Source organism: Eublepharis macularius, chromosome 12 (genome assembly GCF_028583425.1).
Source record: "Eublepharis macularius isolate TG4126 chromosome 12, MPM_Emac_v1.0, whole genome shotgun sequence".
Taxonomy (NCBI): Eukaryota; Metazoa; Chordata; class Lepidosauria; order Squamata; family Eublepharidae; genus Eublepharis; species Eublepharis macularius.
The window spans coordinates 72,925,437-72,942,666 of record NC_072801.1 but is presented as its reverse complement, the minus strand read 5'-3'; the positions used below and the strand labels follow the sequence as shown (position 1 = coordinate 72,942,666).

Sequence of the window (17,230 nt, the reverse complement as noted above, 5' to 3'; positions counted from 1 at the left end):
GACCTTTATGAAATGTGCTCCACTGTCATCATCCACAGCTAAAAGCCCCACCCAAATCCATTGGAAATGGAGGAGTAACTGGATGATCCCCTTATTCAGATGTTCTTCATTTGGGCCCATGCTGTAAAATGAAGTGGACTGTTTTCCTTCTTTTCGTGCTGACGCAAATGAGCCGCATATAAGCTAAAAATAATTGTACATATAAATGAGATGGTTAGGAGAATGGGTTCAATGCAAATGACTGTTTATCTTCTGAATACTTTTAAAGAAAGATGTAGATTTGGCAAGAGTTAAAGCCATACATAGTTATGGTTCATTTATTTCAAACTGTAAGAAAAAATAGACATTTCTGGAAGAACAATGTGTGAAAAGCATCTCATATTATCACATGAACAAATGAAGCTGTCTTGTACTTCTTGCAACCACTGGTCTACTGGTCAATATTGTTTACCCTTATAGGCAGTGTCTCCTCAGGCATTTAGGCTGAGCTCTTTCACATCACCTAGCATGTGATCCTGTTTACTGGAGATGCCAGAGATAAACTTGGGACTTTCTGCAACAAAGCTTAGCACTGATCCATCCCCACTCTCTGCTCCTTGTTATTCTTTTCACTTGCATAAAGCAACCTTCTTTGAGTTGCCAGTATAACTCCCAGAAAATGAAGATTACACTTGGCTCAGTTTCTTGTTTTAATCACAAATCTTACCTGTGGCATCTTGTAGAGACTTAGGATGTGTACCATATCAAAGGAAGTATCAGCGCTCAGACTGCCAATGACTGCTGTTAGATTTTTGGGGGCATCACACTCATAGTTAGGAATATATCGGTGCAACTTGAAGAGCAGATCAAAGGTGATACGATAGGTCATTCTCATATCATTGCAGCTGTCGTAGATGTGGAACCCAAGAGTGACATTGGGCAAGATTTGGGGATTGTTGTTGATCTCATTTACAGCAGGACACGCTGGTGAAACTTTGTTATCATCCTTTAAAACAAGATATGGAAAATACGATCTCGACATACAAGTTGTCTGAGAGGTGGGCCTTTTAATTATTAGAGGAGTAAAATGTGAAGGTGTTCAACAACTTGTGTATGTGTATAATCATGCATATGTTTAAATACTAAAACATTATAGAGCACACAGCATAGTATTTCACTATCTGAACTTCTTGAAAAATCTTTTAAACCGTCTGTTATGTATGATATAATGCCTAAGAATTTCAACTCGAGTATGAGCCAAAAGAAAAGAAACTCATCTTGGCATTGACTAGGCTGTTGCAGAGTAATTGAAAAAAGCCTACACTAGACGGTGTCGACTCTAGCAACGTGTGAAGAGAGTTATTCATACGTAATGTTTAAATCTACAAGAATGTATCTGTCTATAAAAAGTTTGATGTGAACGTTCTTGAACTTTGGTGCCCTGCAGAATAGGAAGAGTTCTCCCTAGAGGCTGAAGATAGTAGGTGAGCAGCCGTTTTGGTCTTCAGTAGAATAGCAGGATTATAGTCCACTGGCTCCTTAAAGGCCAACAAAATTTTCAGACGACAATCTTCAGAGAGCATTAGCTCCCTTCTTCAGATATGAGTAGGAATGTAGATTCCTGTGCCTTTATATCCTATCCAGTTCCTATATGTATCTGAAAAAGGGAGCTATGACTCTCAAAAACTTACACCCTTAAAATCCTGTTGCTTTCTAAGGTGCCACTCGATTATAAGCCAGCTGCTTTAGTAAATGAAGAAAGGATATATGTACTACAAACAAGGATGAGTATATAAAATACCAATTGTGTTTGGAAAATAGGAGCACCTGAGGGAAACAAGAATCCACCTTCTTTCATTATCGTTTTTCTAATTTAAAAAAGTGCCAAGTTGTAGGATCATGTCAAGTTCACAAGAGAAACGATAATTACTTACAATGGATCTTTATACAACTCCTCTGCTGGATATTGTCTGAACTCTATTTCAGTCACATGGTAAGTCATCTGAGTAACAATTCCACCGACAAGGAGATCTCCTGGCTGGTACCACTCATGTGGAACAGGGAGGGGATCCTTCATGAGACACTTGGTGGCATTCGCTTTATACAAGATTGGAGGTAGAAGCAACAGCAACATCACAAGTTTCAACATCCCGCCAGCAAAGCAAGTCTTTCCTGTGCCTGATTACAGCCTCATACAGCCTTCATCAGGCTACCGTGAATGGTGGCTGAATCTACAAGGAAATGGATTCATTGTGTTAAAAGCTTCTGAGACAAAAATGTGTTCCAGCTCAGAGCAAATATCTTCTGATAACGTCTGGATTAGAAGGGCAAAATGTGCGGGATCAAATGGACATTTAGGGAGTTTCTTCTCCCAAGCGGTAAGTAGCTGAATGGCTTTATTACTATTTCCATGCTGACAGGTTTCTAGAACCTTCTGAAGACCAAGGGAGTTTACAGATCAAATTACAGTTATTTGGACAATTCCAGAGGGAAATAATTACTCACAGACCCAGCAGAAAAGCAGGGAGGGGGAAGGCGAGACCAAAGGAACACAGACATGCAAACACCATGTTGGATTTAACAACAGGCCACAACTTTATTGATTACAGTTGTTAGAGCCTTGGTGCATCATGGAGCAACGTATCCAAGTATTGGCCGACCCACCTGCTGGTGACTTAGAAACCTCCTCTCCCAGCCTGCCTGCAGGGGGATATCAGTGATGAAAAGATGTAGTCCAATGCTGACACTGCCACAAGTGGTGGTGGAGAAACCAGCCTAGCAACTGCCAAATCTCCTTCAGATGCAGTCAACACGTCCTCTTAATCCCCCAAGGTGGACATGTCCCCACCAACCCTCATCCAGGGATCCCTGTTCCCTCCCAAGTTAATCTACTCCAATGCTGTTACTGCCACTAGAGGCATATGAGAAAACAGCCTAGCAAATCCCAAATCTCCTACATATGCAACCGAACCCAACCCTCGTGCCAAATCCCATCCAGCCAAATGTCCTGTCCCCAGTCACTGATGGGCTTCATCTGGGGAAAGAAAATGCCTTCTACTAAAAAGTTACATTCAGATGCCAAATCAAAAGGCCACCTGAAGACCCCATGAAGAATCCTATTGCAATATAAACCTTTCTCCTGTCTCTGTTAATCTTGGCTAGGTAGAGGCCACTACACCATGAATGCCCTTCCAGTAGATCAGACCAGTAGGTCAGCATTGTTGGAAAGCAGCCAAACAAGCTCCCTAGGTCCTCTTTGTCTGCCTGCAACTGGTCCACCCCATCTGGTTTCTGTGGTCCTTCTCACCCAGCTGGATACAAGGGCTTTGGGGAGAGGGAGCAGTCCACTTGGATGTTTGAAGGACATTCTAAAGAACTATTGATCCAGGTGGTGTCAGTGATCCCTCTAGTCCCAGATGATATTCCCAGCTCGTGGATGCTGCATATAATCCAGTCCAACACACAATGCTTTAATGTATTGTTGAAGGCTTTCACGGCCGGAGAATGATGGTTGTTGTGGTTTTTCCGGGCTGTATTGCCGTGGTCTTGGCATTGTAGTTCCTGACGTTTCACCAGCAGCTGTGGCTGGCATCTTCAGAGGTGTAGCACCAAAAGACAGAGATCTCTCAGTGTCACAGGGTGTGTCACAGACTATGACACTGAGAGATCTCTGTCTTTTGGTGCTACACCTCTGAAGATGCCAGCCACAGCTGCTGGCGAAACGTCAGGAACTACAATGCCAAGACCACGGCAATACAGCCCGGAAAAACCACAACAACCAACACAATGCTTTGCCTACAAATTCAGATTGCTTTGACTTGCACAGCAATAACTAGAGAGAGAGTCAGTGGAGGAAAATGATTGTAGGTGAATATAGGCTTTGTAAAATAGAAAAGAGTCCAGTAGCACCTTTAAGACTAACCAACTTTACTGTAGCATAAGCTTTTGAGAACCACAGCTCTCTTTGTCAGATGCATGGAGGGTATGAAGACACTGGTCAGATATACATAGGTGGTGATATGAGGGGGGAATAGATGCAATCAGTAACTTCTGATAATGGTATCAGTTACTTCTGATAATGAGATAACCATTCATAGTCTCTATTCAATCCAAGTCTGACTGAGTCAAATTTACATATGAATTTCAATTCAGCAGCTTCCCGTTGGATTTCATTTTTTAAAAGTTTCTGTTGAATAACAGAAACTGATTTCATTATCAGAAGCAAACTGATGCCAGCTAACTAGTGGCATAGGATCAGTCTCTCATATTAAAAAGCAAAGAGAGATATTAGGAATCACAGCTGTTTTTAATATTTTCTCCTTGTTACTTTCTCTCTCGTGTTCAGCTCAGGTCTCAAGATAATAATGTAACATTTGGGGGAAAAGATACAGCCCAGTAACCCTGCACCAGATGCCAAAATGGAGAAGACCTCCACAGCTACCATAGATTTTCCTTTGGTGCTCAAGTACGTTGGAACAAAAGACAACCAAACACTGCAGAAGATCAGCATGCTGAAGGTGATGAACTTGGCTTCATTAAAACTGTCAGGCAATTTCCTGGCTAGGAAAGCCACAATCAAACTGATGATGGATAGAAGTCCCATATAACCTAGGACAATATAGAACATGAGGACAGACCCTTCATTACATTCTAATATGATCTCTTCGGTCAATGATAATGTGTCAACATCTGGGAATGGGGGTGAGGTTGCTAGCCACATCACACACATGCCTGCTTGAACAAAGGAGCAAGAAAGGACAACTGAGTTACTCAGTCTTTTCCCCACCCACTTCCACATGCTGGACCCTGGTCTGGTGGCCATGAAAGCTACAACCACAGTGATAGTTTTTGCCAGCACACAAGAAACAGCCACAGAGAAGATGATGCTGAAAGCAGATTGTCGGAGGAAGCAGGTCACCTTTGTTGGTTGGCCAAGAAATAGCAAAGAAGAGAGGAAGCAGAGCAGGAGAGCGATAAGAAGGATATAGGTGATGTCCCAATTGTTGGCTTTGACGATGGGGGTGTCTTTATGTTTAATGAAAGTTCCTAACACTATGGTTGTGATTAGAGCTAAAGAAAAAGCCATGGAAGTCAAACTAATTCCTAAAGGTTCTTCAAAAGACAAGAAACTTATTGTCTTGGGAATGCATCCATCTTGGTTCTTGGTTGGATATTGATCACTCAGACATTTGATACAATCGTCCATGTCTGTAAAACAGATGCACATCACAGTGTCAGTTGATAAGGTATGATACTACACAAAATTACATGACACACTATGATATGAAACAAATTTCATGATGTCAAGGAAAATATATAGAACATTCTTTGATGATGATGATAATTAGCAATTAGGTTATTATGCTTTGAGTGTTTTATCAAATAATACATAGTACAGCATTCATTTCAATATATTACGTTCAAACATGCTGACAATGAGGAATATTTTTTTTGTATGTGAAGAAATAAATGTGTGTACTGACGTCCTATTCCAGAAAGCATATATCTAGACAAAGCATGATTTTTCTCAGTATTCAGAGAAACCTGGGAAATGTCAATCTTGTACCAGTTCTTAGACATTAGAGCCTGTTTCATGTAGTGATTACGAGCATCAGGACTCTAATCTGGGGAACTGGATTTGATTCCTCCAGCATGAAGAAGTAGATCAGGAAAAGACTGACTAACTCGGTTGTCCTTTCCTGTTCCTTTGTTCAAGCAGCCATTTGTGTGGTGTGGCTAGCAACCTCACCACCATTCCCAGTCAATGATTAAACCTCCCACTGGACCTGTCCACCACCCTCTTTTAATTCCTAATTGCTTCCTAATACACCCAAAGTGAGGCCAAGTAAAGAACTGAGCAGGAACTGCTGCCACCTTGGAAATTATGTTAGTACTGCTGAAAAAGTAGTTGTAGATTGTTATAGTGTTTTTAATGTTTTTATGTAAAATTGTATAGAATCGTGTTTTGTTGTATTTTGATGGGATCTGCTCTGAGCCCGCCTGGCAGGGAGGACAGAAGTCGAATAATAAATAATAAATAAATAAAAACTTGGTTCCTACCAACAGGCTGTGAATGTTTTCTCCTCCCAACATTCCTTGAAAACTGAGCCCCGTTTTCAACAAAAAGCAGACATGCCACATGCATCTTGTACCCAAATGATTCAAAGAATGATTGGCAGTTGGAAAAGAGACTTTTCTGGTAAAATGACATGAGCATGAGAACATAAATATATAAAAAGAGGTCAGCTGGTTCAAACTAATGGTCCATTTAGTACAGCAACCTTTCTCAGTCAGTGCCCAACCTATTACCAGTTAAAAGTTACTCTAGGGGCCAACAACAGATGGTAGAGGTTGAGGCCTTCCCCTAATGTTGCCTTCTGGCACAGATACCCAGAAGTTTATTACCTCTGTACATGGAGGCTCCTTTAATCACCATGCCTAATAGCCACTGATAGAAATATCCTCCACGATTCTGTCTAATCCCCTTCTAAAGCCATCTATGCTTCTGGCCACCGCTACATCATCTGGCAGTGAATTCCACATTTTAATTATACATTGTCTAAAGAATTATTGCCTTTAGTCAATTCTGAATCACCTGCCCATTAACTTCGTTGGATGCCCAAAGTTCAAATAGTTTTTTTTTGGGGGGGGGGATTCTCTGGACCCAGTCTCTGTGTCCATTCTTTGTGGTGCCTTCAAGTCATAGCTGATTTAGGGCAACCCCTGGTAGGGTTTTTAGGGCAAGAGACTAACAGAGATGTTTTGCCACTGCCTACCTCTTCAGGCCTTCTTTAGTGGTTTCTCATACACTTACTAACCAAGGCCAATCCTGCTTAGCTTCTGAGATCTGACCAGTGTTCACCAAATTGCCTCAAAGATGGGGAATTAATTGGCAATGGGCATATCTTATGGGATCTTATGTGTATACCAGGGTTGGAATTTCCAGAACATGCACAATAAAGGAAGAGACTTATGCTTTAAAATGAATCATGGGTCTAAGAATCATACACACAATCAATACAGAGCTAGGAAACCAAAGGGTAGAAAAAGTATAGAGACAATTGCATTAGCAGGGAAATCATTGGTGGGCGATACACACATGTCCTTCGAGATGCAGAGATTCAGCAGCGAGGAGCAAAGTGCCTAGTGTAATGGCCTGCACTACACTATGTGGGATGGAGTAGGAATGAGTGACAGGGGAGACCCTTAAATAGTCAATTTCTGTCCCTGGACAAGACCCAAGGTGGGCTTCTTGGCCCATTAATGGTTCTCAGGAAATTTAACAAAAGTAAATAACATGCCACTTTAGCAGAACACAAGAGATCCGGGGTGGACAATTTGGAATCTAATGTTTGTTTTTGTGACACATCAAGAGGGTCAACAGGGTAGGGAGGAAAGATGGATGGGGAATGATAGGATTTTTATGATGGTCCCTGGCAGCACCTCAAGAAGGATAAAAAGGCCGAGGGGAAGAGTGGATGGGGAGTGATTGTATTTTATGGTTGTCCATGCTTGATGGATGGAAGCGATTATCTTGATGTGGGATTACCAGAGATCCGGAGTCGCCTTGCTTCACGGTCTTTGTTTCTGGCATCTACATATCAAGAGGCACATCTGGAAAACAGTTCATGACAAGAGCACTGGCATGTCACGTCTTCCACAGGAAAATAGTTGTCCTTTTAAACTGCTTCTGGAACATGGCTTCTCTCTTTCTCACTACTGGTCCTGGTTTCTGTAAGGATCTCAGCAATGGCTGACATCTTGGCAGCAAGCATGTTGATCTGGGCATGTAGTAGCTGCTCCAGAGTGATTGCTGGGACAGTTGCTTGTGGGTACTGACCAAGGGGTTGCCTTGCCAGTCCCATGGAGTGCCTTTTTTAATATTAGTCTCAGTACCAAGTCATGCTCAGTTCATACAAAGTCCATGTTCAGGTTTTGGGAAGGGGTTCCAGGCAACAACAGATCAGGCTCACCTGGGCTATCCAGGAAATGACCTGTTCTCTGTACCCTATGTTTAATTTTATATACATCTATCATGTTCCCCCTTGGTTGCTTCCATTCTAAACTGAAAATTCCCAGACTTTTCGGCCTTTCCTCAGCGGAACCCCTTAATCATCTCTGTTGTCCTCTTCTGTACGTTTTCCAGCTTTGCAATGTTCTTTTTGAGATCTGGTGACCAGAACTGTGCACATTAGATTAAATTAGGCTACACCATAGATCTATACAGGGGAATTATAATATTGGATGATTTTCATTTTCAATCTGTTTGCAAATATCTCTTAATGTTTTCTATTTTCAGAACTATGGCACTCCAGGTTGACATCTTCATTAAGCTATACACTGTGACCTCGGCCGTTTCCAGACGGTTTACCTGCCTCCGGAACGTCGCGCCATGTTGCGGGGAAAATGTAAAATATCGCGTTTTCTCGGGCGAGTTTTGTGCAACGTTGCGTGACGTTGCGCAAAACTCGCGTGAGAAAACGTGATATTTCGCGTTTTCCCCGCAACACGGCACAACGTTCTGGAGGCAGGTAAGCCATCTGGAAACGGCCCTCAATAACTCTTTCCTTCTCAGTTTCAGCAAGTTCAGACTCCATTAGCATGTAATTACAGCTGGGATTCTTTGTTCCAATACGCATCATATTACATTAACCTTCATTTGCCACATTGTTGCTTCTCATCCAATTTGTGGAGATCCTCCTGTCAAACTTGGTTTTTATTACCCTAGATAATTTTCTGTCTTCTGCAGACTTAGTCACTGCACTGCTCAGCCCCAATGCCAGATAGTATATGAACAAAGTAAATAGCACCAGCCTCACCCCATATTTGTGCCACCCCATTGCATACTTTCCTCCATTGAGAAAACTATTTATTCCAACTCTCTTTTTCCAGTCATTTAACCAGTATGCAGTGGCTTTACTCCCCAAGCCTTCTGAATGAAATGGATTACCAAGCTGCTTTCCTATTAAATTGCTGACCAGGTTTTGGAACAGAAAATTCTTTGGTCAACTTAATGCATGATCTTAACAAGCTAAGATGGAGACATAATTATGACTCTACTGAGGCTTCCTTCAGTTCATTCAAAATTTGATAATCAAATCACCTAAATTAACTGTGAATGCTGATGCATTATATCACCTACCTATTTGGTCTGAAATCTTCCCTTCTGGACATGGAACACAATCATAGCAGCAAAATTTCTCCCCTTCCTTTATTTTCTTAAGTGAGCCAGGGTTGCAGTAGTTACTGCACAAAGAAAGGGCTGACATCTATCCAAAAACATGAATTTTGGGAAGAGAAGTCAGATTTAATTATATTCTTTATTAACTGCTATCTAAACAAAATGAGCTGAAATTAAGTGTTAGTGAAAATGTTGCTTGCAGCAATGTGAAAGTACAGCTCTAGTTAAGATGTGTGAGTGTGTGCATGAGAGAGAGAGAAAGAAAGATCTGAATATTTTACTTATACGAGTCTTTTACAAGTCTACCAAATGGACAATATATCACTGTTTTCAAAAACTGTAAAGACTAGAACTTACTGCAGAACTTACTAATTTAATTATTATGAATTCAATGAATAAAATTGTGAAGGAACTGACTTGCAAGCCCAATTTTCTCAGTTTCCCAGGGAGTACCAAAATAAATTGGGTAGTTTTCTACCAGCTCCAAAAAATAAGAGTTCCTCCTGCTGGATGCACCCACCTTGTTACTAAATATTCCTTTGGTTCCTTCAAGTTAGCATGGGGATGATAGATTACACCTTCAAAATTTTGAGCTATCACTCTCAAGGCAAGATGACCTGCCGTGCTTCCCCAGCACCACATTTTAGGCGCAAGACCAAATAAGTGTGGTGTGTTTAGAAAGATCAGGATTAACTCATTCCAATTGTAATAAAGTTTAACAAACAAAAAAACTCAATAGCATATACATAGTTTGTTTAAGCATCCAGGCACACAGGGATACATCGGAAAGATGAAAACAGGCCATCCTCTCACCCTGCATCCGATACTTATCCTAACCAAAGTTCAACTAGGGCACACTCATATTTCTTGAAGACGATGCAGCAGTTAAAAGTCCATTCTGACCTTGGTAGTTCTCAAAGCTGAGACTTGTTACTCCCTGGTCAGAAGATGTAAGAAAAGAGAGGCTATCTCCCATGTGCTGGGAATTTAGAAATCTCCCTTTGGAGAATCTATCCAACATTGTTCTCATCTTCCTGTCTCAAGAAGAAGAGACAACTGTCTGGCCTTTTGGCTGTCTACAACTCTGTCTCCTGAGAAGTGCCATTCTAGCGAGGAATGATAAACCTTTTGTTGTTTTCCATCCTTCTATTTGCACTATGAACTTAGAGCCAAGCTACAAGTGACACCTGACACAGGTTGGACACTTATCATCTTCCCTCAAGTTTTGATGGGAAATGTAGGCATCCTGGTCATGCAGCTGTAATTGAGAGCCAAGCTGTAAAACCAGGATGCCTACATTTCCCATCAAAACTTGAGGGAAGATGACAAGTGTCCAAACTGTGTCAGGTGTAGAGGTGGGCACGATCCTCCCCAAAATACCGATCAAGCTGATCATGGATCGGCGCCGGCAACGATCCCGAATTAATGATCCACACCGATCATCTCCCATTCCCGATCCATGGATTGTGGATCATGAAGGCAAAAGCGGAGGGGCGCCCCGCTGTTCCCAGCAATACTGGAACGGTGGCTGATGCTGGCGGCATCTGTGTTTGTGTTTGGTTGTCTGTGTTTGGCCATCAGAGCTGCCTATCAGGGTTTGCAGGGATGAGATTGGAGTGCCCATGGCTACAGAACACCCCCTTCCCCCTCCCTCCCTTGGATGTCTTCTCCCAGCTGGTGACTGCTTTGCTGCTCCGTGGTTGGAAGGAAGCCCTGCTGATCAAGGAAAGCTGGGCTTCCATTCAGGTTTCCAGGGCGACAGAAGGAGGGCAAACACAGCTCAGGCATTCCCCTGGCTCCATTGCCAGGGGAATAGATTGCTGGTGCCTGAGTGTCTGGCTTCCCGATCTGAGCACGATCGCCCCGATCAAGCCCCAATCCAGCCCCCCTCCCGACCGCTGGATCGTTGGCTGTGCCCGAGCATGATCCGCCGGGCCCCGATCACGTGATTGCCATTATCATGGTTTTTTTCCGATCATAATGCGGATCGTGCCCATCTCTAGTCAGGCGTCACTTGTAGCTTGGCTCTAAGAGCCTGAGTGCTGTGTGCTTGGACGATGGATGCATCCCTCCCAACACTTGGACTTTCTGGCAGCTTCAGATTTGAGGAGGAGTTCCTGTGACAAACAAACAGTGTAACCTAATGGCAAATTATTGGAATGAATTCTATGGTGGAGGGAATTTCTCTTCAAATATCATAATCTAAATACAATAAGAAGCTTCAAAAACGTATTGTGCCCCTACATCTACATTGCTTGATTCCACATGTTGAATCATAGGCTTCCAAAATGCACCAATTTTGTGCTTACCTTTCAATTTTTATAAAGCCATTATCTTGATTAATTTATACAATTCAGTTTACCAATCAGTTCAGCACTTAAATGTGCATCTCTCTCTGATTTTTCAAAGCAAAATATGGCTTTTTGTGATGACTGAAATAGGTGGCTGTTAAGGAATCACCTCTCCAGAGAATGGAGGGGCTTTTGAGAAGACCCTGGAATCCATACCTGGTTAAAACTTGTTTGCCATACAATCATTTTCTCATCAATGATGAATTCTTGTCCTTCAGGAGTATTGGGATTCACCTTTCCTATTTTTATCTGGTAGAAAGACTTATTTGGGAATGTGACAAGGTTCATCACATCCAATCCAGCTTCCATTTCCCTTTCAGCATTAAAAGACAAGCTTTCTCCCCCGGAGTTGTTAAATGAAACGCCTTGAAGAAATGGGTGAACCTGGTAAAAAGGGGAAAAATGGGCAGAAAATGCAGATTCCTAAAATTGACATTTTTCAGCATCTGTCTTTGGTAAAACATTTCTTATGAAATTTCATTGAGATTAAGCCTGGCAGAATATTCATTGCAGAATAATGAAATTGGAGAGGTAGGTTATCTTCCATCAGTATCCACATTTCAGGGTAAATGAAAATGCAGAAAAGGTTGTTAAAAATTATACATACGCCTCTTGACCAGTTACATAGATTGGGAAAAGCTGAGCACTTCAATGACTTATACTAATGTCAGCTCAGCAACCTTTATTGGCATTACACTTATACTAATGTATTCATGGCAATAAAGACCCTTGAATGTGACGATTACCTGCCAAGGCTGGAGATTGTGAAGTTCCACTCCTTGACCATCCTGCAGTGCTCTATGATTCGACCTGGAGGTGTGTATGGCATGCAATGCATTTGCCACAGCATGGACCGCATTGTAGATGCTGTGACTGTGGCCTGTCATGTGCAATTCAAAGAGATGCCCGGGGAGAGTCTCCAGCCTTTCCACCCCAGTACATGTTTCACTGATATTCATTGACTCCTCTGGGTTTGAATACACACAGTCAAATGCTTGCTCCCAGAAGTCCTTGAGAAAGCCATTTCCTTCTTCCCCATAAGGTTTTGTTTCTTTAAGAAAACTCTGGAATCCAAGAATTTCGTTGGACTGAATTGTGAAGAAAATGGTACCCTGGAAGAACTGGAAATCCCAGGCCCTCTGCAAGCTTGTTAATGCAAAGTCAACCTGAGCTGCCATAATCCATACCTTTCTAAATGATGTAATTTCTTTAAATTGTGGATTGGCCAGAAACATAAATACGTTGAATGCCATAAATGCCTCAGGATCTCCATAAAACATAAAAGTATTGGCTTTACTATCTCTGAAAGGTTTATAAATATCCAAAAGTAAATCTTTAATATCATCACTGAAATTCCAATGGTACCCACTCGGGACTCTGTGTATGAAAGCCAAACAGATCCCATTTTGGGAAAGCAGCGGCTCCAGGACCTTCAAGAAATGTTCTCCACTGTTATTATCCTCAGCAAAAAGCCCAACCCACTTCCACTGGAAATGGAGCAGTAACCGGATGATCCCTTTATTCTGATAGGCTTCATTTGGGCCAATGCGGTAAAAAGAAGGAGACTGTTTTCCTCTTCTCTTTTCTGGGCCAAATGATCCATATGAAAGCTAAAAGGAAGTGTACACATAAATGAGGCATGTATTAGAAGGATTAATTGACAGCCTTCACCACAAGAGGGTTGAAGTCTGGGATTGGTCTGCTATCCATGAAGCAGAGGTGGGGTTTTTTCCAGCATCCACATACCCTCTCTCCCCTCGAAACATTCTGGCTTCTTCTCCCTGGCAGTCACCAGAGCCCTCTCATGTTTCCTCTCCAGCCTCCAGCCAGTGCCTGTTTTATAGGGCTTTTCTGGAGGCCTGCCCAACCAAGCCTCTGTTCTCTCCTGGGGATACTCCCTCCTTTGCCACAGGGTCATGCGGCAGAACTGGGAGTCAATCACTGCACGTGGGGTTTCCCCCTTGCTATCCAGAGAACCTTGCTTGCAGGGTGGGGCTGGCCAGCCTCCCGCACCTGATGCTGGGCAAATGCCACACCTGCGCACTGGGCTGCAGCCGCACCCTAGTGTCCAGCCCAGCCAGCATGACCTGGAGCCTTCCCACAGCCTAAGATCTCCCTCCCTCCTCATTGGACGGGTCAGCGGATTTGCTTGCAGCAGCTGGAGCTGTCTCAGTGACATGGAACGGCCTGTCGAGGCCACTATTCCAGCAGCCCTCGGGATGCTGCTGCGGAACGGGCTGTTCTACCCCAGTGGCATCCACTGCTCCTCTGGCTGTGATGTCTGCTTGGATGCCTTCCAGCCTCTCTGGGCTTGAAGCAGAGTGACATTAAATCCAAGCATCACTCTGACAATGGACACTGAACTGAATATTTTGTAAAGGAAATATTGTGGGCATCTCAGATTGTGGGCAAATAGGGCAATTATTCCCGAAAGAATCCTGCAAAAATCATCTCACAGAATAACATCACATATATTGTGTGAGATGATTATACTGAGCTAAACACACACCCCTGCCTGACCTATCATGGTCAGTATTGTCTTCTGTGATTAGCGATGGCACTCCAGGGGTTCAGGATGGGGTCTTTCACAGCAGCTCACCTTTGATCCTTTTTTTCAGGGATTGAAACTGGGACTTTCTTCAACCAAATCTCTACCACATAGCTCCAGAATATTCTACTTGTTATTCCATGTTATTCTCCCTCCTTTTATGCAACAACTTTCCTTGGTTTGCTTATTTTTGAACATTCACATCTCACCAGCTTTCTTAGTTTCAGAACAAAGGCCAGAAAAAAAACATTGTAGTTTGTTGAATCACTCCTTGTTCTATGCACAGATCTTACCTGTGGAATCTTGTAGAGACTTAGGAGGTGGGAGATGTGAAAGGATATATCAGAGCTAATTCCTCCAATGACCGCTATTAGGTTTTTGTGGGCATCACATTCATAGTTAGGAAAATATCGATGCAATTTATAGAGCAGATCAAGGGTGGTACGATAGGTCATCCTCATATCATTGTAGCTGTCATAGATGTGGAATCCGAGAGTGACATTGGGCAAGATTCTGGGATTTTTGTTGATCTCCTTTACAGCAAACACCAAGGCCAGGACATGCTGGTGGAACTTTGTCACCATACTGAAAACATAAATACATGCCCTTAAAGAGGAACATTTTACTGTTCAGCAGATTTTTTTTCAGAAAGAGAGAGAGATGAACTTCCCAGATGTGTGGCATCCTCAGGACAAAATAGCTCACCACATCCAGCTCGGTTTGCCCCCAGAAAATTCAGAAGACTTTTATAACTCGCAGACTCCCTCCCTCCCCTTTTGCTCTGGTTGTGCTCTGCTTCTTTTGTTAGTGCTCAGAGATAGGTATTAAGACTCCAAAACAGTAGAACTAGCTTTTTCTATTCCAGTTGTTTGACTAAATTAGAGATTAGGAAAGCATGTACTGTGACAAAACACTTCATATTACTTGCTTGGGAATACCTTAAAGACACATGAATTCGCTCTCCATTGCATTTGGGCTTCATGCCCTCAAGACCTTTTGTCAGTAAGTATCTACACACTCTTTCTCTTCCCTCATACCACCACATCATTTCCTCCTTGGACTTTTTTTTAATAGGCTACCCATTTCAGAAGGGAGAAAAGACAGCAAGGCATAACCCGATCTCATCAGACCTCAAAAGTTAAGCAGGGACACCACTTGGATGGGAGACCACTAAGGAAGACTCTGCAGAAGAAAGCCCTGGCAAACCACCTTTGCTTCTCACTTACCTTGAAAGCCTCTTCCTGGGGTCGCCGTAAGTCAGTTGTGACTTGACTGCATTTTACACAAACGCCGATTTCAGACCTATGTGGTCGGTTCTCTAATACAGCAAATGGACAAAGGATCATTCCATGTGGGCTTTAGCTTCATGAAACCTTAACACACGTCTTCTTTTCATGCTGAAAAGTGTTAGTGGTCTCCTGATAACCCCCTTTTTGTAGAATTCCCCGATCAAGCAGATGATTATCATATACTCACCTCTTGCCTGGGAATAAAATTCACACCACTCTTGCTGTTGCCAAATACATTCTAGTTGCTTTTAAAATCTGAACCATCACTATTAATATAGCACAAGAATAATCAAGAAGCAAGTCTGGTGATCTTCAGTGTACTGGAACACTGATGGAATTTCACCATTTATGTGGTGTGTACTATAACTTCATGCAGCATGCAGCTAGGGAAAGATATTTCACTTACTGCACTTAGTGAGATGCTGCTGTAGCATAGAAGTTAAGTGGTTGGGTTGTGATTCAGTATTCTGGTGGTTCAACTCTCACTTGTGCCCTGAGCTCTGCAGGTGGCCTTGGGTAAGCCACTCCTCTCTTCCCCAGCTCCTTGGCGGTAGTGATAATAATAATACTTATTCACCAATGTAAGTATTTTTCACCAATGTCAGTATTATTGTTAATAAATGCAGTTATTATTAACTCTTGGTCATATATCATAGAATAGCTAGGTTGTTCTGCTCGATCATAATTGAAAAGAAGAGTCACCTCTCTTAACAGTTACAGAATAAATAAAAACAGCCTACAGAAGACTGTGTAGAATGTAGAGTTGACTCAGGTAATGAATCAAATCAGGGTACTACAATCTTGTCCCTGTCAATACAAACCTGGTGGGTGTGTTATGAGTCTCTGGTATCTTCCATAACAAGAAGAGTTCTTAGTAGATGAAGACAGACTACATCAACTGAAAATAAGGCTAAATAAATATGATTTAAAATGTGATTGAAAAAGAGGAGCACTGGGGTAGAACAAGAGTCGACCTTCTTTCTTCGAGCATCCTTTTCCTAGTATAAACCAATGTCAACATATAGGATCAGACCAAGTTCACAAGACAAACATATAACATTTCCTTACTATGGATCTTTATACAGCTCTTGAGCTGGATGTCCACTGAAGTCTATCTCATGCAAATGGTAACAAATCTGAGAAACAATTCCACCAACAAGGACATCTCCTGGCTGGTACCACTCATGTGGAACAGGGAGAGGATCCTTCATAGGACACTTGGTGGTTTCTGCTTTACATGAGACTGGAGGTAGCAGCAGCAGAAACAGCTGATTCAACATCTTGCCAACAACATGTGCCTTTCTTTACAGCCCTAGACTGCCTTGATCAGGCAACCGTGGATGGTGGATGGGTCTAAAAGGAAATGGATTCATTGTGTTAAAAGCTTCAGCAACACAAAATACACGACAATTCACAACAGAAACACTCTGATGGCTTATCTGGCTTAAAAAGTCAACACGTAAGGGATAAAATTGACCTTCAGAGAGTTCTTCCTCCCAGCTGCCAATATCTCAATGGTTTTATAACTCAATGGTTTTATTCCATGCTGTTCCTTTCTAGAACCTTCTGAAAGGCCAAGGGAGGTTTGGAGAGGAGATCAAATTACAGTGATTGAGACAATTCCAGTGGGAAATAAGGACTTCTGCCAAAGGTAAATCTGTGGAAGTTTGGTAGCAAACAAGTTTTTTCTGATCTGAGCACGTGTTTGTTCTGCTCCTTAATGGAAACAAAGGGAGGCAGAGTCAAGACTTCCATAGTGAAGAAATATGAAGATGGAGCTGATTCTTTGATAGGGGACACGGTGCAGAGCTTTCAGTATGTGCCGCACACTGTTCAACATGTTTACTCAGAAATCTCTCTCAGCTCAATGGAACTACATCTC

At 42.4% G+C, this 17,230-nt stretch overlaps 1 protein-coding gene across 1 annotated transcript; it reads right to left on the bottom strand.

Annotated features, from left to right (window-relative positions):
* Positions 1-4,285: 4,285 nt before the first annotated feature.
* Positions 4,286-16,628, bottom strand: LOC129339846 (vomeronasal type-2 receptor 26-like). The gene is made up of 6 exons (XM_054994421.1): positions 16,417-16,628; positions 14,353-14,644; positions 12,258-13,121; positions 11,668-11,895; positions 9,122-9,248; positions 4,286-5,187 (listed from the first exon to the last, which is right to left on the bottom strand). The coding sequence occupies exons 1-6, from the start codon at positions 16,626-16,628 to the stop codon at positions 4,286-4,288; spliced, it is 2,625 nt and encodes an 874-aa protein (XP_054850396.1).
* Between the last annotated feature and the right edge of the window lie 602 nt (positions 16,629-17,230).